Here is a 26316-nt window from a genome sequence, read left to right on the forward strand (position 1 = left end):
TCATTGCTGTGTGTATGTTTTTGATTCTATTTTCGAAAGCTGTGCAATAGGCATGTTTTTCTCAATTGAATCAGCGTGTTTCTCGTTTGATCTACGCATGTCAACGTCTTATGCAAATGTTAAGTCTCAATGTGCAAAAATACATTCCTTCATCCGGGTAAGCCTAAGTTTACAAAGCTTTGAGACAACCGTCAATGGAAACTACCAAAGAGTTCATTCTGCGTGGTTTCAGCGTCGTCTTGGGACAAGACAAAGTCATCCAAGCTGCAGCAGCCTATCGTCAGAGGTGATTCGAATGACAATAAAATTGACAAGCTCTTAACAAAATAACTTCATTTAATGTGAAGAACCGTGCGAAGTTACAATTAAAACGCCAGCCAGTCAAAGTTTCCATTTAAAAAAGGCAACTTTTGCCAGCTGATAATAATGTGACTTGGCGTGATTGAATTGTATACACAACAAATATACACAAAGCATTGCAAGCATGGTACGTATTATAGAGAAGCAGTTTCTTTCCATTAATTTTCACATGTGAAATCATGGAGTTGATCGCGGCCTGAGCGATAAAGCTGGTGATAACTGCGTAATCGTCATGAGAAAAGAAGTCTTTCCACATAAAGTGAGCGAGCCGAAACCAACAGTTTTAACCACACGAACAGACATCATTGGTGCTAAAAATTACAGCACTGTATTAAAATCACGAGAATTCCCAGGAAGACTACTTCATCTTGTTTGTCGTAAATCTCACAATGCATCACGGTCCTTTCCGCGGCAATGTAAGACTTGAAACGGAGGTGGTCATAAAAATGATTTTATCCCGATGGCCGACATTCACCACTATAAATTGATCTACTGGCGATGCACCAGCTAAGTAGCTTACACAAACGCAAAGTTTCAGACTGATTTTCTTGCATTGTATCAAAGCTAGCCGTGTAATATGAACTGCTGTGTATTATGAACCCCCTGTTGTTTTCAGAAAAATGTGGCAATAAAAATGTTTGACTTTTAACAGCTTGAATTAAGTAAGTTTGCTGGTCATTCGACCGGAAATGTTCTTGTTGAAAGTTGGCGTGTTGCTGAAGTTTTGGGGGTATGAAGGTTTAAAGCTTGTGTGATATTATTTTGCAGATGGAGAAATTGTTGTTTTTTTTTATCAGTGTATCAATGGACTTGTAATTTTTTGATTAATATACCCTCAAATAAACTTGATGGAAATCACAACAAGTTTTGTTTAAAAAATGCATTATTTAGTTGTTTATCAGCATTTTAACTGGAATCACCACAAGTGTGTAACATGAACCCTAGCTGAATGTGTAATATGAACCCAGGTTCATATAACTAAGTGCTTTATGATGGTGTAATGAATCTTTGTAAACTGGGGTTCTGTAAACTGGAGTGGTTCTGGGTTCTGTAAACTGGGGTTCAGACTTCAATTTTACCAGCATTCTCAATGCAGTGCACGTCATTCGATTAAATGTTGCTTATCTTTTTGTGAATTTAATGCTTACATTCAAAAAGTAGTGCATGTTTACTAAAATTGGTGTAAATTATTTGAAAACCTTATGGTAATAAATTTTGTTATGCTGCACATGTAATGTGGCTTGCAGTTTTGTGTAGTCAATCCACCTCTATTCAGCAATGGTTCAAAGCGGTTCATATTACACATCACAGGGGTTCATATTACACAGAGGGTTGTGTAATATGAACTCTTTTGGTAAATTAATAAAATTGAAATAACTTTTTTATTGCAAAATATCACATACTAATATATTGATGGGGAATAGGTATGCATGTTAGCTTGCTGTTCTGTAAATATTGTCCATATTTTCACTGAAGTTGTGAAATTAGGAACGTTTATTGTTAGGGGGGTTCATAATACACGGCTTTCCCCTATATCTACAGTGTTTGTCACAACAGATAAACATGAGGCCTATCTCTTGGCTAGCAGTCATAAAATACTAAAATAGCCTATACTGTATGGCAGAGGTGTACAGGAGCCGGAGTCTGAAAATCTTGGCAAAAACAGGAGCCGGAAATTGATTTTTTTGCCAGTTGATACTTTTAACGTGCAAAAATTTACACTATGGCTACTTGGTGTAGTTGTTATTTTTATAATTTTATATTTCCAGTAGGCCTAGTTATTTTTTTATTCTAACAGATTGCTTCTCTTTTCAGTACAGGGCCATAAGGAAGGTATTTGGAGCAGGAGTGGATTTGGGGTCGGAGTGGAACTGGAGTCTAGAAAACTTGACTTTCGTACACCTCTGCTGAATGGTAGGCTTAAACCATAACAATGTTACAATTAGGACTCTGCATGACGAAATATTGGTAAGCGTACAATAGGCTACCAACCCTGCTGCTGACTAAAACGAAATTGTCAGCACCAGAGGTAAACCTCAGTTTTGGTAAGGTTTATAAGGCATATCAATTTCTAGTAAGCTACAGGTTCATCAATTATACGTCATACGCGTCATACGTTGATCAAATTTGACATACCGGTACAAAAAATGTTACTCAGCTAAGAAATAATCTTTTGTTTTTAAAACAATTGACTGATAGATGAAGCCTATTGAAAAGTACGACAAAGCTGCGGATAAATAAAAACACAAAAAAAAACTGAAAGACTTTTCAGAAAAAAGAACAACAGCAACCTCTAAAGATAAACTAAGTGCAAATGGCCCTTTTAAAACAACAATTTACAGGCTATACAGTAGAGTAGCTGAAGAAGATGGCAATAAGAAAATGGTTTGCCACGTGAAAGATCGAATGCACTGCAGCAATAACAATAAAATCTTTAAAAAAAATGCACAAAACAAAATCACTGTCACAAATCGCGAGTATGAAAAGCTTCGCCTTGTTGCAAAAATTATAAAAATATTCAAAATATACGTTGAATTACTTTACAGCCTATAGTTGACTTCGAATTCGAAGTGTAGGCTACTGCAACGAGAGAAACTGCATTTTTTTTTACAAATACGCGAATGCGAGCAGAAGAGAAAATTGTTTCACTTTAAATGCAGGAAAATTCTAAAGCGGAATTTGTAGTCTCCATAAGTTACCACAATTAAAAAGTTACAAACAATTTTAAAAAGTTTTGTAAAGCACATGGTACAACAATACGTTTCAAATAACAGAACTAAGCATAACCAAATGTCGATATTAGTTATTTTGCATTCGCTGCTACTGTATAATGCACTAACATGTGTGTGTCGATGCAGCAGAAATGAGCCATATAGCCTACATTTTTGCTTTGACTTCATGCGATCTGTTATGTTCATACTGCAAATCGACAGCACGATTTGCAAACTGAAATAAACTCTAAGCCTACTTCCAAAAAAATTTGCACCAAGCCTTAACAACTCTAATAATCATGAAATCATTAGCAATAGCTGCGGTATCCTAGAAAAAGATAACGACTCGACATTAAAGCTGAAGCGTCATTGCCCCCGACTGAAATCGAGAAACTATTACGTTTAGGAGGAAACTTTGTTTCAAATTACAAGTTGTTGCTTTAATTTAAGTTGAATAATGTCATAAACATTCCGTGATTTAAATAGGTGACTTCTTTCACATATTGCACAGTGCACGGACCTACGAGTTGCAAGGAACCAAAATTTCACAACAAAACACACACAGACGACTTTCCAGATGGTTTTCCATTTTTAACGGCATTTATCTGCTGCTTTCCAGCACCTTTCCCACTTTGAGCCACCTTGACAAAATAAAATAATGATGATACAAAAAATTTGCCCATTATATTTAAAAGTTTGAATAAGCCTATGTAGGCTACTTTTACATATTTTTTAAAAGTATAAGTTGCGAGAATTGTTAAGTTAGTGACTTTTGTTGTGACCAACATGCCAATATGTCACAAAAAGTAGCTTATTCTATTAAGTATTTTAATATAGAAATACTGAAGTGAAAATATTTAAATGATGGCCTACTAACATGGCATAAATTGCCATCTAGACGTTTGTGCTTTGAAAATATCTTTAAACCTTCTTCCAAAAACATTTTTTCACTTTGCAACACTACAATCGGCTGCCGAGAAACTTCGTAACGTGTTACGTCAAAAATTAACGTTTTGCGTAACATGAACAGAACTTTTCAGCTAAAGTCAATCGACTTCTAGCGTATATGCTACCGCATGAAAGCATTTAACATATTATAAAGATTTAAACTTGATGAAGATATTGTGGAATAAAGTGAATTATCCCAATAATAACCTTGTCCTTGTACAACACTTTTAGAAAGCGTTGCTCTAGGATGGTAGGGTATATTGAGTTTTTAATCAAATCAGACCTAATTGTAAAGTTAAATTCATTAGCCCAAATGAGGCGACAACGTGATGAAAACAGTAGTCGGCTAGGCTACCTTATAGAATGCGCAATAAAGCGAACACAACAAATACTGTATTTTACAAATGATTAGTTCTAATGTTTAAAAGCAAAATTATGTTTTACTCTAATTGTAAAGATTGTATCCTGGCAAGGTCGAATTTGGCAGAAAATCTTTCACAAAACTATACCACAACTTGAGCTTGAAACTGCATCTAGTTTCATCAATATGATTTCAAGTTTTAAATTCAATCATTCTTACTTTCGATCCATTGGAAGTCGCTAACTTGTTTCCGTTCATTGGGGAGTTCCTTCCATTGGTCGCTTCCATGTTCGTGGGCGATTTATTATTTTCTGGATGCAGTTTCTCCGGCGATGTCTTACTTTTTTCTTGTTGATTGGAAACGTTTTCTGGATCCGACCCTCTTCTGCTAGATGCTTCATTCTCCTCCTCTTCTTGAATTGTTTCTCCGAAAGGACTCGATATGAACTTCATGTCCTCGGTCAGTTCAAAGCTGTAGACACTGTACGTATCGGCTGAATCCTGCACAAGGCATTGTCGTTTTTAGAGATTTTCGGAACATTACTAAACCTTTTGATTTAATGCATCTATTTTCTAGACTATTGTAATGAAAACCACAGAGTCATAAACGTTCGAAAACATATTTTAACAGACTTTTGGGATGCGAATTACAATGCAACTACAATTACACTCAAATTTGTGAACATACAAATATTCTATCCGGATCATCAACTAGTCCAACGTTGCAAAACTGATCTTTTTCGCATTAAGACCTTTATGGGCATTAAGTCAAAATTTATAAAGAATATTTTTATTGGCTGGGAATCCTGGATGGTACTTTAGAATTGCATTCGTTTATCAACCTTAAAAAAAGAATCGTACAAAAGCAGTGTTTCCAATTGCATCTCAACAAGTCTCATTGTTGGTACAACACATTGATACAACGCAAACCAGCTGCACTCACTTGATTTGTATACTGGATTCTGCGTTTTAATTTATTCCCAGAGCTGAAGGCAACAGCGTGAATCGCACTGAGGAAGGCTTCGAAGTCTTGCTCCAGGCTCGTCTTCTCCTTCCATTCATCGCAGATACGCTGATTAACACAAATACCATTAACTGCTGAATTACAAAAAAAGTGAAATTAAAATGCGTAGGCTACCAGCGCATTGGTAGACAGCCGTAGACTAGGTACTATTTCAAGTGCACCGAATTTGATTCTACTGTAGGCCTATGTCGAGTTACGGTATGCCAAACTATGTGCCGAACACTGCGTGGTATCAATCGCGTTTTTTTGCGTATTGAAGTAAACATCCTCTGAGTAACAATGAACAATTTTCGCTATTCGTCTTTTTAAGGTCTAATTTTACGATGATAGCCTATCAATTGCCTCTTTTGCTCGTTAAATAATTGCACAAAAAGTATCAGTTCAGGTAGCCATCGATGCATTTAAAAGTTCCACAGAGATTCAAATAACTTTATGACAAAAATCGAGAAATCAAAAAGTGAACCTGAATTCTCTTTTCCTTTTTGTCCAAGCGATCGAACTTCTTGTGCAGAGTGTGTATCTCTGACTTGAGTTGGGAATCAGCGTTCTGAGGTTTAAACTGTGCCAGGGATGACCTTCTGAGCAATGGTGCTGTCATTTGTCCGTCCATTTCCCTCAATTCCTATCAAAGTTTTAGATTCAAAGTTTAGTTATATTTAGTCGTTGTTAGATGATTATACACGGTCGATTGGTTGCTGAAGAAAAAAAGGAAAGTCAAAAAAAGATAATAGCTTGTAAACAAAGCAATGGCAAATTTCCAGAAAAGGAAATTCGTTAGCATGTTGCGACTTAGTAAGATTTTGAAAATGTTGGAATAGATAAATTTTTTCTTTCACTTCTTTACCACAGGAAAGGTACATAACAGTCTAATCGGCAATTGCAAAATACTCATAAGACGAGTCCCATTTTGATTAGCCCCCTTTTCACTTTCATTTCTCATCGATTTAGAGCCCAAATAGGTTAAAAAAATTAAGAAGATGTAGATAACAATAGCGAACCGAGTGTTGGTTATTCACAAATGGAATCTAATAAGGTTGCGATTATAAAATCATCTACCTTACCTTTGTTGTCAATTTGTTGACACTGGCATCCGGAGGCGTGTCTTCTTGCAACCCGTACACGAAAAATGTGATGGAACCGTTGCTGAAGTAGTCGAGATGATCCTGGCTTACATTGGGAATAGCGACAATGCGGTTGTGGTTGAACTCAGGAGAAAGTGAATCCTAATATTGAAATAAGTTTTTCTGTAACTGCAGACAACTTTCAACAAATTCTGTTTGTACAACTTTTACAGGATCAGCAGTGACGACTTTTAGCTTTAAAATTATTAATTTCGTAATTACCGGTAGCTCGGTAAAAATTATGAAAAATTGTGGCATTGGGGCTAATAAAATGACGTAAGTCGCAAACCCGTGAAAGCGCTAAACAATTGGCAAATCGAGAGGCTGTTTTCCCGTTGGCCTACTCATTTTCGCTTGAAATACTATTTCAAACGTATGCAAACGAAACGTGGCCTACCGTGACGACTTTTGTAGTGACAACCGCTTCATCTCCATATGTCCTGTACCTGATGTAGCAACCTTTCCTGAATCTGGAGTTGTTGATTTCGCAAGATCGAATGTTAACCTACAACATACCATGAGTGTGAAAAGGAAAAGGTTGTGGGTTAATTTCGTTATGCACTATAGATGTATTTTTTTTTTGTAGCAGATTCCTCGATCAGCGCAGTTTTGTTGGAGAGAAATGGAAGTAATTTAATACAAAAATTCATTTTTGAAAGGTTGTGAGCTTCAGCTGCTCAACCGAATATGAACAACAAGAAATTTAAAAAAAACGTTTGTGTTTATTGGGGCCTACTTTGAAGTGATAAGGTTTTCCCAACAGTTCGTCTGGTTCTTCGTTGAAGCTTTCTTCATCCAACGCTTGACCATTAGCAGAGCATGGTGAAACAGCGATGTACACAAACCCTTCCTCTTGACCCTGTTTAGACAGAAAGTCTAATGTAAGGTTTGATTCTAATTTACATATTTTATTAAATTCTTTCATTGAAACTCACAGCTGAAAGAATGTCATTTCCAAACATATATTCACAAAAATTATTTGTTACATTCTTGGCTGTGGAAGCGAACCGAAATATCCCACAGCAAAATACTCGAAAACGGACTCAGAACATTCATTCTTTTGACTCTGCGACTCTGATGCCACAGCCTTCCTTGAAAAGGTCTGTGACTTATAAAGGAAATTCTGGTATAGCACAATCATGTATAAAACAACAGTAGCCTACATGTCTTTACAGCTGCCAAAATCCACACCCACCTTATAGTCAGTGATGGTCAACTTGTCATCAAAATCCAAAACATAAGAGAGCGACTGCAGAAAGACAGTGGCAGTTCCCAGTAAGATGTCTTCAGGAGGATCATAGAAAGGGTCCTCATCTTGAGGAATGCTTTTATAAGCGTCATCACCATCAACATATTTTTGGTACAGTTCCTTTAAAAAAAAATACAAAATAGCCTAGGTCAATAAACTATTTTTTATTGAAATACATCTTTACAACCAGTAACAACACTACATATGTCGTGCACTTTTCCCATCACTAGCGTATAAGTCTATACTGTAAGATTAGCCTACAGGACCGCACAGTCTAAAAAAAAGTTAACTTGCCTAAGGAATTATTTATAATTACTCGTCGCTGACCCTGATATTTCAAATCTCATTTTAATCGTTAACCAAAAGTTGACAACTTGTAACAACGTAAAATACAAATACATTATTGATGAGTAGGCCTATGGCACATAAAGTTTGGAAGAATTATACGAGTTCGTACAAACCTATAAAACCACAGGTTAACGTCACGTTCTCGTTCACAGTCAACAAATATGCGGCACAGTAACCCAGCCTAACAACGTCACTAACTACACCAACAAAATGTTCAATTTAAAGAGAACCCAGAATGTCATTGCGTCTGTGTTTAACAAGGTAACCATAAATATCAATTCTATAGACGCCAGGAAATAAAATCGCTCGTGGGTCGTAAATGCTTGCATATTACAGCAAACAGTGAGACAGAACAAAAACGAATTCTTTGAATAGCTGAAATCTCTGCTAAAGTAACAAATGTCAAAAAACACAACTTTACTGCGTAGTTTCTATATTGAGAGTTGAAAAAAAGTGCATCATCATACAAGATGGTCATGGGAAACAAGTGATACTCCATGAAAGAAGCATTCCAAGATCAATTCAGTGACTATTTGACAACGTAGTTGCTTCTATTGTCATGCGTTGAACAAAAGTAAAAGTCTATGTTGCATCTTTCTTATACATAAGAAGCATACAAAAATTACTAAGAAACCTATTTCCAGAAAACTACACCTCTACAAAAAAGATCGTAGGCCTATCGTTAATTAAACAGGATTGTCAGGAGATACAAGGATACTTTACGAGAGGAGCATTTCACCAACCATTTGTTTTATGTTAGAATGTATTTGAAACGAACCGATGGAATTATTGTTCAACCTGAAAATTGCTACTAAAATAGCCTCATTCGACAAAAAATACTTATTTTTTTCTGCTTCTAAACATTTTTAGAGAAAACCTATTTACAAGAAACCCTCTTCAAGTCTCAGGCTGTCCAGTGAGACTAACCTGAATGATGTATCGCCTGTTCATAAACTTCCCACGCTCCCACATCCATATATTTCCATTCAATAGATTCTTCACTTGCACCATGACTCTGTTGTACAGCATTTGATTAGAAACTAAACCGGCATAGATTTTGTGATAAGACAACTTCAGCTTTGTCATATTGTATGTTGTGGTACAGCCCAGTTACCAAATATTGTTCTTTTTACATCGTTTCAAAGTTCCCAGAGTTTGAGAAGAGAAAATAAAAAAGTATGACTATCCATTTCGACAATTGGTTGAAACAAAAATCACGTAGTTTGAAAAAAATAAAAAGTTATGAGAGTAAAATAATTGATAGTACAACATCCTACAGTAAAGATTTATTCTTTGACATAAAAAAAATGTTTCAGAGCTAAAAATGCTTGCTTTACTTGGTTCCTTTGTCTTTTTCTTCTTGATAGCCTCCTGAGATGAGAACAAGTTCGAAGTGCCGATACTTATTGAGCTCCTCTGACACAGCGTTGATCTCACTGATCATCGGAAGTAATTCAAGGACCTGCTCTTGTGATCTTTGTTGATCTGTTTTTGTTACAGTTCTTTGTTATATTTGAAGTGTAACAAAAAATATGTTATTTTCTTTCACAAAATGGCATCCATTACAGCAAAGTTATAAACCTAGGCTAGAAGTATACTAAGTCCGGATAAGCTTCTACCTTTATTCATGCCGCCTTGCGTAGAAAATCCGCTCTGCTCAGCCAGTTCCTTTTGAGCAAACTCCCAATCCACGGTTGCCGGTGTCTCCTCAATCAAATCTGGCTTGAGTGGGTTCACAAACACGTACAAGTGATTTGAACCTGAAACCACAATCGGTCCAATCTCAACAACTTTAATTTATATACGTTTTTAAAAAGTGATATGAATATTCTAAAAATTTAAAAGAATTAATAGGCTAAAGATACATAGCCTATATCTACAAATGATGTTCATCAAAACGAAAACCATCCATCCATCCACCATCATCATCCGTTGCAATTTTTTAGTCTAAGCATTAAGTTTCCAGATTACGGTTTCAGTAAGTTTGTAACAACATACACTCAGAAGGAAACAAATCAGCAATTTTTAAGACACAAACGAAAACAAATGTTTCTAACCAAACAAGACTCGGTCGTGATGTTCAAGCTTTCTCTCTCCAGTCAACGGAGCTCCATTGACCTTGATTCGGGCCCCGGCGCTTCCAGGTTTTATCACAATCTCATCATTGTCGTATGTGATCGAGGCATGCTGCTTTTGAATGCTAAAGCGACAATCCTTCATTAAGCAACGTCAGACTTATGTTGGCAGTTTCCACAGATTTAAAATAATCATTAAAAATTTGTAAGAAATGTTTGCTTTATCTTAGCGCCCTCTTCTTCCTGCCGAGACGTCATTGTATTTTTTCACCAAAACAAGAAGTTAAATCAAAATGATATAAATATATTGTGATCTCATCATTTTTCTGTAGTTTTTGCAATGTCTACGGAATTGTAGATGCTGCAAAGGATAAAATAAAAACAAACAGCCTAGACTTGCATTAATTGGTCGTTTTTTGTTTGTTTTCAAAGTACAGTAGGCTGCAAGTGTTTGCTAATACTGTAGGTGATGAGAAAAAGATTGTGTGGTTGGATAGACCAGGGGTCCGCAAATACTTGTTGGCTCGACCCAAAAATCAATCGTTCTAAAGCTTCGCGACCCAAACGTTTCGAAAGCATATAAATTTGCCCAAAATGCTTTGTAATTTAATATCAATTTCAATACGGTCGTCTCCGCTTATTAAGCCCACATCCGGACTGACAATTTTGGGCTTATTACGTGAGGGACGATTCTCTGCCATCAGTGGCGTAGCTAGGGAATGTGCCGCCCGGGGCGGATTCAGATTTTGCCGCCCCCTTCAAGTAAAAGCATGTGAAAATGAAATTTTTTTAAATGACTTAAAGTGGAATTATTGTATGTTTTGAACCAGTAGCGTAGCCAGTAATTTTGAGAGAGGGGGTTTTAAGGGCCGGCGGGCGAAGCCCGACGGCGTCCTCGCCAAACACGACACCCAGCGGAGGGGGGTCTGGGGGGCCTCCCCCAGAAAATTTTGAAAAATTACTTTGGATTTGGTGCATTCTGAGAGCATTTTCAACAAAAATGTGGGTATAAATCCCCTGGTATAAATATTCCTGTAAAATGGTGCTGTCCGGTGGCATAGCAAAAGGATAAGATCATGTTTTCTTGGGAATTTTTTGGTAACTTAATAAAGCTAAGTCTCTATGTTTTCTTGTTGCTAATTCCTGGCTGAGATATTTGAACGTTTGGTATTGGCAAAACTCGCTCTTTTAATGGAGTTTCGTTTAAAATTAGGCAAACTTTGTTTTAGAGACATAGAGACTGAAAGCATCATTCTCAATATCGTGACGTCACATGCGTGCCAAAGGGGGGTTGTAACCCCCACACCCCTCCTCCCCCTTGGCTACGCCACTGTTTTGAACGTTGCCATTCTGTTTGCTTTTATTTTCCGTGTACTTTTGCATTATCAACAAAAAAACAAAACGTCCTGTCTGAAAGTGCCGCCCCCCAGACGTGCCGCCCGGGGCGGTCCGCCCCCCCCCCTAGCTACGCCACTGTCTGCCATATACTTTCAGTAATTCCGGAATGTACCAAATTGGGCTTAGTAAGCGGATGGACCTATTAACTGCGGGCTTAGGCTAATAAGCGGCGACTAGGCTACTACCATTGAAAGTATAAATTTTCTTGTGCAAAATTGTATGAAACTTACCACATCACAGAGTAGGCCTATATGATTGTATTTATTTTTGCCATACAAGTTGTATTGATAGTAAGTTTAAACTGTTTTGCGACCCACAGTAGATAGTAGTAGACAGTAGACCTACTATTTGCGGACCCCTGGGATAAACTACTGTAGTTTCTAACCAATTTTCCAAAGAATTTAAGTTTGAAAGAACAAAAAGTCCTCCCTCTCACCTCAGCCCTGTGAGCAAAATATTTGGAGGGGGTGTGGCGTCTTTTCGGCCAATCAAAGTTTCTTTTCCTTTCAAGATTGGATGGTGAATAACTCCGGACAGCATCGGATCCTCGTTAAGGTTGACAAAGTGAGGTTCCGTCATCTTGCTGCTCCCATGCTGCTTCTCTAAAACTGCATCCTCTTTTCTCGACTGCAAAAAAATAAAATGTTTTATTTTCTTATCAATTAAACATATAGGCCTATCTGGAAAAAATGTCTCTAACAATGTACTTGGTGTAATTACGATTTTGTTGCATTCCTGCCGTTTCGTTTCGAAATTGTTGAGCATGGCACTATGATGAAAGCGCTTGGACACACAACAGTGAAAAAATAGCAATGGAGTATTGTTTTGTGACCAAAAAAAGAAAATTTGTTCACGTGTCATAGAAAATTAAGCTAAAATTCAACACCTTTGATGCTACGGTTGGTTTTCATTGTCTTTTTTTTCTTTCTTGTGATGTTTGTTTGGATACCAAGCTGGGTGAGCTCTAAGTCTAATGTTTTTTTAAATCTGCAATTGGTAACAGCAACTCTCTTTCGGGCTCGCTAAGGTTATCAATGGGAAAACAACATTAGATTTGAGACCAATTGAAAGAAAACAATTGAGTAATCTTCGGAAGCTACCACAGATAATCTACTTTTCCACGTGCCTAGCTAAACGGACCTGACTGGCGATTTTCTCGAATTTACACTGAAGCTCTTCGCTGATCAATAGGCTACAAGCAACTCTAAAGGTGGCAAGAGAATAGCTTACAATTGGTTTCCCATTGAATAATTTTCGACGGTGAGGCTTTAAGCATGTTTTGCCAATTCTAAAGTGAACGCAGCCAGCTTCACCAATAAAATCTTTATGAAATCTGGTTAAAATGTCAGTTTAGCCACCGAAAACAACACTGAAACAGGCTGTTATTGGTATGTAGGTTTAGGTTGCCACCGTAGCATATAGGAAGACATGGCTTGACAATTTTTATGTAGTTGTAGATCTACCGTACTCTTTCCAACTCGCACAATTACAATTAGATTGCACGTGCAACTTTTGAAAGCACAAGCCAATACTAAAATGATCCAAAATGTAATTTCTTACCTGTGTAAGTTTAGCATCCCAACCCATGTTGTCTTCCATCATCTGTTGGTTGGCAAGTAGCTGCTCTCTGATTTCGTCTTGCATCTTTTGACGCATTTCTTCGATTTCTAATGTCATCAAAAGTAAAAATGTAGTTCACAAAGCATTGTACCCCAACAAACAGTTTTCAGCGTTTTAATCGATGTAAAAAGTCTGAAAGTTGGAATATGATTGATTCTGGAAACTCTTCATTCAACACAATACGTATCCATCAATTTGGAAAATTTTATAAAGACAAATTGCATGACAGGCAAACATTAATCTTGCATTTACCTTCCGGGCTCATTCCTGGTTGACCAGCTTGCACGGGAAGCACCCCTCCAGCAGCTTTCTTCAATCTTTCGTTTTCCTCCCGAAGTTCTCGAATCAATTTATCAATGGGATTTTCATTTACCACCGCCTTGTTTTTAATCTTTTTCGCCCGGTCAGCATACCTTTTTAAAAAATAGCATAGTCTGAGTAAAGAAGGAGTTAAAAGAAAACAGAATTCCTCAAAGGATTAGTTTATCCAGAAGTAGCCTGCTGCAGTGACTTCATTTTTCTTTCTAGAATTCAAGAATGTTATCCCTTCATTCTAGTATTACCTGTGTCAATTAGGTTAGCCCCCAGGCTGCTTTTTATGCAGAAGAAAGATATATTTTTGACTGCAGGACTGCTGTACAAGCTGTATCACGAAATCCGCCCAGAGCTATGTTAAAGGTTATATGATATCCAGCTTTTTTAGGCAGTTATCAGGGCATGGAAAGAGCGTAAGTGAAGGAAGAAGATGCTGTTGGCAGAGTGATGTGGAGGACTGCACTCTGCACCGGCGACCCAACTTGAAGTGAGAATGAAGCCATAAGAAGAAGAATCACAATAAAAGCAAATAAAATTCAAACAAAGTTTGGATGTTTGTCACTTATCTACCTTCCTTTAAAGAAAAATTTTGAATAGAGTAGGCCTATCCTGCCCATGACAAAACTTGGTTTTCCAGAATAGAAATTTTTCGTAGTTTTAGTTACATAACTAGTTAGGAAAACGAAGCGGCTTATCCCTGTACGTTGCGGCATGAAAAGCAACTATTCACTTAAGCTTTTCCAGCTAAGTTGAAAAAACTAAGACAAATGCTTCTAGAAACAAACACAAAAGCACTAACATTTCAGCAAACGACAATGCGTAAGCCAATTAAAAAGCCAATTGCCACGTTACAGTTATGAAACCAACCTCAAGGTAGAAAGAGTTTCATCATAATTGATATCAGCAGGAGACAAGGCAGCAATCATGATGGTCTTTGAGTTCCCACCAAGAGCGCTCATAAGCAACTTTGTCAGCACAGAATCACGATATGGCACAAGAACTTTCTTTTTTCCCATGGATAAATCAGCCAAAGCCTAAATTATTATATTTTTTTAGTCAAACTGATAAATAAGAAACAGACATTCCTACTGTTCAACGTAAATTCTAATCAGCCACAAAACGTGCTTAATTTCACTTGCAGTATTTTTGGAAACAAACACACAACTACTAGGCTACATCACAATTCCTTCATAAACAAAAAACTTACTGAAATGACATTGCCGAGCGCGGACAGAGACTTGTTGATGTTAGCACCTTCTTTCAGCCTATCCCCTGTAGCTCCTGTACTGTCGGCTCTCTCCGAACCTGGGAAAAGGACGCGAAATTAAAGATCCAGTTGATATGCTTTTATTTACTCAAAGGCGAACATGCTAGTGTTTTCTCTTCATGTTCTGGTGGGCTTTTGTTTGTTTCCCGGTTGGATTGCACCAACGCAGTAAGATAGAGAAGTTTTTTATCGGGAAGATTTAGCTATTTTCACACTATCGGGACCGGATTTGTCGTAATCAGCGATATAAAAGTATTTTTAGTAAGTAAATTTTGTTTCAAACTTTTTGCTGTAACATAATAATCCAAACCTACATCAGCGATGCTGTGGTCTGATAGCAAGGATCGTACCACTTTTAACAGGATAAAAAGACAATTTTTATGTTAACACAGGTCTTATGACTGAAACAAGCGTGGCACCAAATCAAGAAGAGTTAAGAAACAATTCAAACTAACACAGTAATGGAAAGGCGGTGATAAAATTAACCATAATTTTTTTTTGTAAACCCGGCGTCCTCCATCCATCCTCTGCCGCAATGTAATGATACTGTACCAAAATAAAATCGATTGCATTCTTTTCTGTGTAAGCAGTGAGGGTAAGCCAAGATAGTAACCCAGTCACAAATTATGATGCGAAGAAAAGTTGTAGTAGGCATACTACTCTACAGTCGTGAAAGATTTTTATTCTTCACAGTTGTAGAGCAATAGTTAGGCCCGCTGTAATGATAAATTGGGCCCAGCGCCAACGGGAGATCCTGGCACCATAAACAAAACACTTCTAAAGATAACAATAAAGCACTTAAGGACATATGCCATGCTTTTTGGTCCGAAGCTCACTAGAAAAATTTCGAGTTCCTAATGTGATCTTGGGCACAGGTCCAAACGTACCCATTGAATCCTTCTAGAAATGCTACTGTCAACAGCAGGTAAACAATGCCATTATAGTTAGTTATCATGTTGCAGCCAAAACGTGTTTGTTGATCAAGAGGTCTTCATTCAAAACGAACCTGCCAAATCGACTAAATTGATACTGGAGCTCTTTTTCGTTTCCTGGCCAGCTTCATTCTTCATAATTTGGTCAAAAGTAATTGTTACCACAGTATGCGCTCGTGAGCTGGTTGCATTCATTTGAGTGGAGGCCACAGTTCGATTTGCAGTTCCTGCGCAAAACATAAAACTTTGAAGCTTGGAAATTTGCATGGACTATTGTTTTCAATTTTAAACTGTTTCTCGAAGTTGGTATATCGCAATAAACGTGTAGTAATGTTATATCAAGTGTTGATTTAAATGAAAGTCAAAAGTAAAATATATCTTAGATGTATTGAGCTCGGTCCACCAGTTGGTCCAGTGTCCAAGTCACTACACTGTAGCCCTACAGTAGCCTACTTTCATTAGTGTGGTTAAAAACCTGTAGTTGTTCTAGCCTGGCTTATGGATAATTTTTTATGATTAAGTAATGTGGATCTTCTTGTGCTAGACCTATATGTATCTTTGAACTCACAGCCCTTGATCAGTGTAGGCTATAGGCTATACGCTATTTTTGGATAGTTTTCCTAAAGAGATCCATAAATGTGAAGTTTTCTCAGGGCGAGAAAACGTAGAAATTTATTAATTAAATCACCTTCTTCCATTCGCCTCTCAATTTCACTGTAACTGCCGACAGCAACTTTTTTCAGTTTCTCCACATAAAAAAGACCCAGCTTCGGGTTTTGCCGAACTTGCAATCCTCCTTTTGGGTTGTCTTTGGTCAGCAGATCTCGAACTTGTTCGTTGTAAATTTCCAACATTGAAAAAGTGACTTCAAATTTCTTTAAAAAAAAAGTTGAACAATAGAATTGTGAAGATGAGCATGCACTTTACATCTGTTGAGATAAAGACTATGCCGTTTTATCAAAAAGTGAACTTTATCACTCATAAATGTATAAATCTACTGTTTTTAGCTAGTTTTATTTTAGATTAGTTTTCATTGCTTAACTACTGTTTATCAATTCAAAGTTTTAAACTTTCAAAGCGATCATCTTTTTTAACGCAAGCAAAATACAATCACCGTGAGAGGGAAGTAATTTTGCTGTAGGTATCAAAAGTAGATAAATTGGTAACTCTACTACAAATTAAATTCAGTTCAGTTGATTTTTATTTTTGACCAACACAAACAACAAAAACAATACATGACTAAAATAGTGGAGGTCTAGAAAAAAGTAGAAGTGACAAAACGCAAACGTTGTAACGTAGGCTACTTAAGACTGACTTGGTAATCAGTGTTTAAAACTTGGCACGGTCGCAACACTTTAGACCAATTTTGAAACTTACTAAACAAAGAGACAAAAGAGTACCGTAATAAAGAAAAATTTTTAAATTTTATCAACGTAAAATAAAGTAAAACAGATAGTTGCTATGTTGTTGTGCCTTATAAAGAGTGCTGATGGTTGTGAGGAGGACACTGTTGAGTGTTCATGACTTCATGTGTTTAGCTTTAGCTCATCATGAAGAAGAGAAAGGTAGGCAAACTAAACCCCCATATAAAGAAATCCTACCCACGCGAAGCCATTTCGAAACGCACCAGGCCTTGCAAGCCTAGCATAACTCAAACACTTTTATTTTATTTGCATCAAGGGTTCTATCAAACATTTTAGAAATTTCAAGAATGTTGCAAGAAAAGCTACTGGTCATATAGGCTACTGTAATATACAAATGTATTGAATGTAGACAAACATACAAATTTAAATACACAACTGCAACGTCTAAATCCATGAAAGCAGCAAATGAGGGGCTCGATAAATTAAAATATTAAGCAATGTTACAATGACTGACTAGCCATTTGCTTTCACCATCACCAAACCGAAAAGATATTTCAAAAATGCTTTGAATTTGAACCTGCGCCAATCAAAAACAGCCCAATACATCCTGTTTGCGTATTAAACCATATGTAAGTTATGACAGGATATTGATTGGACAGTGGAAGAAAATGTTAAATGTTTTGAGGGTTTTTGTAACGATTTTATGTCATACTTTGATTCATTGATGAATCTATGTGACTGGTTATGTTTGGAAAAGCTGTCCAAAGTCATCAAAGTTCTAGTGCAAAAGCACACACACTGCCGATTTCCAACTACCATAATCTTTTACACAAACTTTTTACACCATTTTCTTTGCCCTGTCAAGCCTTGAGTAAATATCGGAAAAAAGTCTGCAGCCTAGCATGCGTGACACGTTTGCAATTACGTAAGCACAAAGCGAGCAAACCAGACAATAAAGATATTAAACGCGTTTGGTTGAGGTGGAGGGCAAACAAATTCAAACAAAGACTACGTCGATTTAACAATAGCAAATGGAGGTTTACCAAAGGCGGAGATATATCATATATTACCCAATATTAAAGCCTATATCTCATGCCCTGGCAAAGCTCCTCAAACAATAAAAACGATTTTTTCCTTGAATCTATATGTTGTGGCAACGCATATCACAAATTGTGGAGTCTAACAACTTGCCGCCTTTATCAAAACTTTTTGACTGTTAATTTGGCCATGCTGATGCAAATTCTACGTTTTGTAACAATCAATAGGCAAGGTGGTGTAATAACGAAATTGTTTGCAGAAAGTGCTGATTTCTAGTTGTCACCTTGACCCAAGTTTGCTTACTTCAAGAACAGGTGTGTTTGATAGTTCTTAGAAATTAACAAATCGTGCATCCCTTTGTCTACACATGATAATGAAATAATTACTTCATTCTTATGAAAAGGTAAAGTTCACTTTCGCGACAATAAGTGGTGAAAGTGGAAGCAAAGTATGTGAAAGTTCCAACAGTCTGCAGTTTAATTCTCATACGTCGAACTTGAAAACGACTGTTTAACATCTTTGCGGGTGTAAGCTTGGATACGACAAACATCTTTGCTAAGAAATAGAATAAAATGTCCATCTCACCCAATTCCAAGACAAAATATGGATACATAGAATATATGACAAAAGATGTAATTGTGAACAATGTAGCAGCTATTTCACTCACCGTTCCGTCTGTATTACGATTGATGGCTTGAAATAATTCATCGCAGGTAATAGGCACAATACCTCTGAAGATAAAAGTATTGATTAGTAAATAGAAAAGGTTTCGTGATAAGCCTCAATTACTGCGTTTACAAGAGAATGGTCAATTACTTTAAAACCGATTTGAAAGAAACTTCCAAGCCAACATTTTCCTAGTCGTGTAAAAAAGTGGAAAATTACTTCTACTAATATGCTTGGCTTCCTGAAACAGACCAAAATTCCCCAGAAGTTAACCCCTCAAGTTTTCTAGATGAAACAAAGTTGTCTCTCCCTGCATTTTTTAGCAGGAAAACGTTTTCCTGCTACGTTTACCTGCTAAAAAATGCAGAAAAGTGTGTGTTGGAAGACATAATACCGTAACTGATTGAAATAGCTCAGTCACCATTAAATTAGACAATTTTGATCGGTTTACTGCTGCTTTTTATTCAAAGCAAAGATGCGTCAGCAGCACACTATTTAGTGATTTGTTCTAAGCTAGCCACAGTAGGCTACAGGTTATTGCGTTTTGGAGTAAACAACTATGTGCTATTTTCAATAACCCTTGCCCGAAACTGTAAACGCACGCAATACGAACACACAGTCATGAATATAGGCTACTACACTTTTACAAGTGTGCCTTTGAGCTTTGAAACTCTCCCGATCAAAATCACGACATTTGTCACAGGCTACCTTTTCTAACCCAGCCAGAAAACCAGTCCCTTTTTAACATTGATTAAATATCTGCTGGCACTCAAAAAAAGGACTTGATTTGTTGGTTGGAATAAAACCAGGTCAACTTTGACAGTAACTTGTATGTGGCTTCAATCAATTCATCATAAAAAACTGATAGCAAAATTTTTGTTAGTAAAATGCTAAAACAGCATAAAGAATCAATTTCCAGACATGGCAAGAAATGCCATAATGTACAAATGGCTAATGGTCATGCGTGCAACTAATAATCTTTTACGATTTACGTTTTTTATGCAATTTTTTCCTATGAAGTGGACAGTGTAATGTTTATGCTTTCCAAAAGTAAAATGAATATAAATCGTATTTCCAAATTGTCACCTGTTTTTCCCGTAGCCAACCATCGAAAAGGACTTCCCCGAACCAGTTTGACCATATGCAAACAAGGAGCAGTTGTACCCTATCAAAAAGCAAGTGAGTAAACACCAAAATAAGATTGATTTATTACAAAACACTTTTTTTTGACGATTTCTGTTATTACTAGCTATTAGACGAAATATTTTGGCTTGAGTTTTCCACACTCCTTAAAATAGGCTACAAACATCATCACTCCTGCCTTACCACAAAAAAAAAATCATTGAAGTTGCAACAGATTTATAAGAATCAAGACTTTGATTGTCCTACCATCGTCCATCTTCATGTTTGTGCAACATCATTTGTAGCTGTTTATTTTCCATGTAATACAAGTATAATTTTCCAGTCACCAAACAAAGTACAGTTGAAGTCAAATAAATTATAAGTGAAACCTATTTAAATCAACAATCTTTGTTAAATCAAACGCTTTTGGTTCGCAATGAGATAGAGATGAAGTATATCAAATCTTTTACTTCAAACGCACTTTTATTGAAAGCACAATAAAGACGTACAGTAAACTGTACAACCCACAACAGTGACATTTATTTCTGTTTCGTGTACAAGTAGTTTGATCGTATCTCATATATTGAGAGATTCTTAAGCTATACGCTCATGTAGCCTCCTAGTTTAGTTAGTATCTCAAAGCTTGATATTCTTAAAACAATCTATCTTTGATGATAATTCTAAACATCACAGGTGGTCTGACTGCAGTCATCGCATATAAAGCATTTCATTTAGCTCAACATACAATTAAAATGAGGCATTTTATTCAAATTTTGCAATAGTTCTAAGTTTGCATTAAATGAGAACGCTTACTAAAAAAATCAAAACATTGCATCAGCAAAGTAAGCTAGCGTGAAAGTAGGATAACTAATGGCGTGAATTGCAGCAAGGAGTGATTATTCCAGCTGCATTCCATGTCCACACAACTTGAGTGGGCACTATGCTTTATCTTCCTCCAATGCAAGACAAGTAGGCTACTGGATTTTGAAAAATGTCAAACCCTTGTGACCTGTACGTGATTTGTTACTTTTGCAGTTTGAGTTGAAAGCCGAGTGGAAAAATCAAATCTTATTTACCTTCAAATGCATTGTCAAGTACACCCTGACCCAAGTTGTCAAAAACTTTTCTTTGTGTTGCATATTTGTCATTTCGTGCTTCCAAAACTCCGTCAACATCTTCAAAGCCGTCGTGAGACCTTGAAACAAAAGCCGTTGAAAACTGTATTCGCTTTAAAATTCGTTCTGTTTAGCTGGTTTTACTAATTAAAGTTGTTCAGTGAAACATCACGACCAAATTTGATTGAGCTTGTCCATTGACAAAAAATGAACAGACAGACAAGAAAGTTATTTCAGTCATTTCTTTCCAATAAGCATCTGTCATAAGATTGTTAAGGGCATTAGCTAATCCAATAAATCATAGAATAGAAGTTTGTTGTTGAGCTCTTCGTATTGTTACCCATTCAAGATGGCAGCAGCTTTCTAAACACATAAGCAAACCAGCTTCAACATGTTTTGCATGATATCAGCATTCGGAATTTCCATGTTTTGAATTTGTGGTTGTCAATCAAAGGGAAAGCGCTCGCAGTAGCGCAATATTGTCCACCGCACAAGCAGAAACAGAAACTGCTTCCCGATTTTCAACATGTGTGTATGTTCTCTACATTTGTTGACATGGATTTAGAGTTGACATTTTTCAAGAATATTTTGGCTGCTGCAAAATGATTCATCACCAAAATTAAAACAGGCAACTCACCAGTAGGAAAAATCGAAAGCAAACTGTAAAACAAATAATAAACCACATTATGACCATGACACTAAATTTTAATAATTTTAATCAAGTCCTAGAATATTTTAATTCTTATTGAACTCTGGCCTACTAGACAAAGTGCAATAAATTTGCTTTTTCAAATTAACCTACTTATTTTCCGGTCAGAAAATTTGCCTACAGCTTTCATGTAGCTTTTTTCGAATAAAAAACAATGAATTTTCTCGATGAAAAGAAATACGAGATAATTCAATACAATGCGGGTTTACGGCAAAGTAATAAAGTTATGTAACATCAGAGATAGGGTTGACTGTAAAATAACATGCACTCACCATTTTTGGCTCTTCTTCTGCAAATAAAATAAAAATACCAATGAAATCAGGTGCCTGTTTAGGATACCAGCACAAATTTTATAACAATTTCATGAACGCTTTGCCATTGATAAATCTAAGATCAAAGTAATTACATTGGGCTTCGAAGACTATACCAAAATTTTAAATATTTTGGAAACATTATTATTTCTATATGCGCATTGTCTTACAACTGTGTTTTATAAGACATATATATCAGCTTGTTTCACTTGAACGTGTTTATAAGCTTTGTCGATAAAGTTTCTTACTTGGTGTGTCTGGATTCCTTATGTAAGTGGAAGGTCCTTTCATTTCAATTACCAACTTTGCTCCCCTGTCTTTCTCTCTGTCGAGACAAAAAAGCATAAATAGAAAAAAAGGTACATACGCTCAGGAATGTTTTCTCTAATTTTCGTTTAGCAATATAGTGTTGCTACGATCTTGAATATAAAGCTTCTTTTTAAGTTTGTTTATTTCACTCAGAAGCAGGTTATATCAGTGGGAGATTGGGAAACTCCCCGGATGGCCGGCTCACTGGGAGCAAATCATCATTGCTTTTGTTACCATTCCCAAATCAACAAAGAAAAACCTAAAAAGTTTAAGGTCACAGACAGAGATTGTCCGAAACATGTCGCCTGTTTGTTAGTTGAAAAGTTTGTATGCGATCGAATCCAATCAAAACTTGAAGAGTTACGTGTCTTAAATTGATAAGATAGCAAAATTGTCACGTAAAAAATTTTTCAAAACGGTTTTGGGTTAACTTACCTTTGATTGAACGGTCGTACCCGCACGGCTACTTTAACCCTGTGAAATAAAAACTTCAATTAAAATTTTGACATTTACTGAAACAAACAAAATTGAAGCATAGACAATGTTATTTGTAAAGCAACAATGCAAGAAACGTAAGCCCAATGTAATTCTATGACACAGTATTTCAAGTATGCAGATATTGCACAAAAATGTACAAAATTCTCACGCATGTTATTTTTTACGTTGTAATTAACGCACAGAAAGAGAAAGTCAAAAGTAGTCTAACTCTAAATCAGGGATAAGTAAACTAAGCACGGTCAGCTGACCAGCTCCTGATTTTCACTGATTGATCCAGTTCCAAAAACAAATCTACGCATATTGCTAGCAAAGAAGTATGAGCAGCTACAGCAAGAAATTTAATATAAATTCTAAGGTTATGGTGCTAATCTGGCTTGTGTGTAAAATTAAAAAAAAACTGGCCATCATCTTGAAAAGGTACTGTATACACCACCCAGCTCTAAACTTCAAGTTTTTAGAATTATTAAGCAATAAGTGGAAACACAGATACCCATGTGATCTATTCTATCAAACAGGTGCTTTTTTCCAATGCAACTTGTGAAGAAAAATTCAATGTCTTTCTGTTCGCAGTATCTCGTGTTAATATTTTGGTGTGGTCGTTTCTAACGTTTGCTTTCACTTTCCTGTGTGATTAAGCTAAGACGAAAAGTGTTAGCATTCATAAACTGCTTTAAAACGGTTAGTTTTGGTCAGGTTTTGGTATTTCTATTTGCATCAAAGCGAAATTAATGTGACACGTACAAAATCTCACAGCGTAGCTTTTAAAATTTCCAATCGAAACGACAAATTAATTTAGTTTTGACAAAATATTTTAAACATGAAAATACATATTTTGTGACTTGGAAATATCTAATTTTACTGCAGCTATGTCAAGTTTTTTAGATGTCATTTAAAGTTTACTTTGGTCTTCAAGTGCAACTGTAAATTTAAGTTAAGGCATGTTTGTGTGTAAAGTGAGAGTCAAAATTACCAGCAAGACAATATAACAAAAGAATTGTGCTTCTGAGGTTGGTTTGGTATGTGAAAGTATGAAACTCTTTTGTTCTTTATTTATCGATCAGTCTAAGTGTTGAATAGACTTTGACTTAGTTACCATGGTTACGTTGTATTCAGCTGTCAACACTGAAGTGGAGAAACACACAAAACGCTTTAAGAGGTGATATTAAATGTGTTCTCCCTTTTTTGGATCTACTGAATAAAGAATTCGTTGCAAAGTATGATGTGGTTTGTCGGTTCAGCGTCTTATTGACGGTGAACTTATTTAAAGCGCAAGAACAATCTCCATCAAACAACTAAGAAAATTGCTTTATGTTGTTGGAGTTAGATTTTAAAGCCCAAACAAAACGTTGACATTCAGGCGCAACCACCATTTGGAGCTGGCGCGTCATTTTTTCTTTCTTCGTCGTTGTCGTGTGAGGCTCTGGGGCCGAGTGTTTATTTCCTTTTACCACTCCAGATTCTCGACGTTTGAAAGCGCACTGACCATAGTTTATTTAGCAAGCGTTCCAACAGTAAGATATACGGTACAACCCAATCAATATTAAATTCAATTCCCTACATCGTTACAAATTTTCAGAAATCAAAACCAAAAGATGAAGAAGGTAATGTTGGAATATGACAACCCAAACGTAATAGCCTACGCACAAAACACGAGAATACAAAACTAAAACTTTCTTATCTTCAACCATGAAATTACAACCCCCTAAATAGTACTATTCTAAATGCTTTGCATTTAGATATTTTAAAGAAAAACAGTTGCCCAAATCACTGTAACAAATATAGTTATGACCTGGAAAGGGTTTGCATTGTTTTCTATGTAAAAAAAAAACTTCAAATATTTATATGGTCGGAATTTGGAAAATATGCAGTGACGCTTTACAACAATTATTGTACAGTGTACAACTGTACATACATTCTGAGTGAGTTATGAAGTGCTCACTGTAGCTCATATTGCATTGTTTGAAATTCGAATATTTATAAGTATTTGCTTAGACAACTACATTGATGGCAAATAAACGCATTAAAAGTGAATAAACTTACGATTCTGCCTCAGACATTGTGGCGCTCTTGGGTTAAATTCTTTATATCCAAATGTAGAAGATAGTTTCAACAAACAAACCAAGGAAGTGAAACCATTAATCGAGTGAGAAAAAAAACGAACGGTATCACTTCACACGATTGAAAAAATGATTATCTTATCTACGCAAAAACCTTGGATGAAATCAGACCCAAACAGCCACCTGTAATATTACAACCTGACAGTATACACTGAGTACAGTATGAGGAAGAGATGGACAAAAACAGAACAATCTAACGTGGCTTAATGCAAAGAAATTGTAAGAAATTAGTATGATGGCTGCAATATAGTCTATTTTACATATGAATTAACAGTCCAACTCTCACGCTGTCTCCTCTTTCTATGCTTTTTTATGAGTCTCAGCTAGCACAATGTCGCGTAACTTTTGAAACGCCGGTCAATCGTTGACGCAGAATATTTCTGAAAAGTTTCATTCTTTCCAAAAATCTAAACGTTCGTCGTTGATTCAAAGTTTTCAAAGAATCACAACATTTGTAATGATTGACGGATCCTAAGTAGGGGCTAGAACTTTCAAATGAAACTCCAACTTGCGCTTATTCAAATTAAGCTTTGCTGCAGAAGTTAGAGTTTAAGATGGTTTGAGCCAAGGTATTTAATTTGTTGCATCATATACAAGCCCCGGTGCTGTACAACAAGGGTCAGCAACCACTGTAACATGGTTGGATAACAATTGATTGATTGAATGAATCTTTATCCTCGGACTGGGAAAGCTTCTTGCAGAACTTAATCCCGGCCGTTTCGCATACTTGCAGAGGCTTTGAATCACTGACGCAGGCCCGGTCACCGAGATTGACAGAGTGAAGTTTCCGATTGTTGCCGGGGAACTATTCCATCCATTAGATGCCGCTGAATGGAGAGCAGTCCTTAACGTGCGTTGCTCAAGCGCACACCCCGAGAGTCGAACCAGCGCCGCTTGATCTTGAAGCTTCTTCGTTCCAGAAGTGACGCCCTAACCAATTGAGCTATCGGGGCGGTCATTTTGTTATATTTAACAGTCATTTTGTTAAATTTTTACTAAGTTAGATCACAAAACAGAAACAAGCTACTGATTCCCTTTACACGTATTTTGGGCAAACTTTTAACAACTTTGCGTATAGAATCATTTTATTTGGCTCATATTTTGCTTGATCTGCCATCTGAGCAGTATGTCAAAATAGCACCTGCATTGAATTGATAGTAACTAGCCTACCAAACAAGGTTGCGGACCCTCGCTGTTCAAGATGTAATAAAATTAAGAATGGTTGACTGTATGTTATGTATACATCAAGTGTTGTGCTTAATATAATGAGACATATTGTCCTTCAAATACATCTTCATAATCTTACAATACACTACGTCTTAAGTCCTCAACAGGAAA

The 26316-nt window shown here is 36.5% G+C and overlaps 1 protein-coding gene across 1 annotated transcript; it reads right to left on the minus strand.

Moving 5' to 3' along the window:
• Positions 1 to 318: 318 nt before the first annotated feature.
• Positions 319 to 25059, minus strand: LOC145775064 (kinesin-like protein KIF28P). The gene is made up of 27 exons (XM_082586261.1): positions 24902 to 25059; positions 22799 to 22837; positions 22303 to 22379; positions 22016 to 22032; positions 21672 to 21694; positions 20996 to 21114; positions 19884 to 19962; positions 18799 to 18862; positions 16418 to 16604; positions 15804 to 15956; positions 14738 to 14835; positions 14398 to 14564; positions 13468 to 13628; positions 13156 to 13262; positions 12032 to 12222; positions 10180 to 10322; positions 9742 to 9882; positions 9460 to 9607; positions 9050 to 9137; positions 7721 to 7894; positions 7262 to 7384; positions 6923 to 7030; positions 6466 to 6627; positions 5868 to 6026; positions 5324 to 5452; positions 4600 to 4881; positions 319 to 3712 (listed from the first exon to the last, which is right to left on the minus strand). The coding sequence occupies exons 1-27, from the start codon at positions 24916 to 24918 to the stop codon at positions 3617 to 3619; spliced, it is 3252 nt and encodes a 1083-aa protein (XP_082442387.1). The 5' UTR covers positions 24919 to 25059; the 3' UTR covers positions 319 to 3616.
• Between the last annotated feature and the right edge of the window lie 1257 nt (positions 25060 to 26316).

The sequence above is a fragment of the Aplidium turbinatum genome, chromosome 8, assembly GCF_918807975.1.
Source record: "Aplidium turbinatum chromosome 8, kaAplTurb1.1, whole genome shotgun sequence".
Lineage (NCBI taxonomy): Eukaryota > Metazoa > Chordata > Ascidiacea > Aplousobranchia > Polyclinidae > Aplidium > Aplidium turbinatum.

What these genes read in the sequence shown, in the direction of transcription:
- LOC145775064 (XM_082586261.1), bottom strand. An exon ending in CGCTCGGCAATGTCATTTCA is followed by an intron (nt 14,565 to 14,737) that starts GTAAGTTTTTTG and finishes ATAATAATTTAG; the next exon opens with GCTTTGGCTGATTTATCCAT. An exon ending in GAAACTCTTTCTACCTTGAG is followed by an intron (nt 13,629 to 14,397) that starts GTTGGTTTCATA and finishes TTTTTTAAAAAG; the next exon opens with GTATGCTGACCGGGCGAAAA.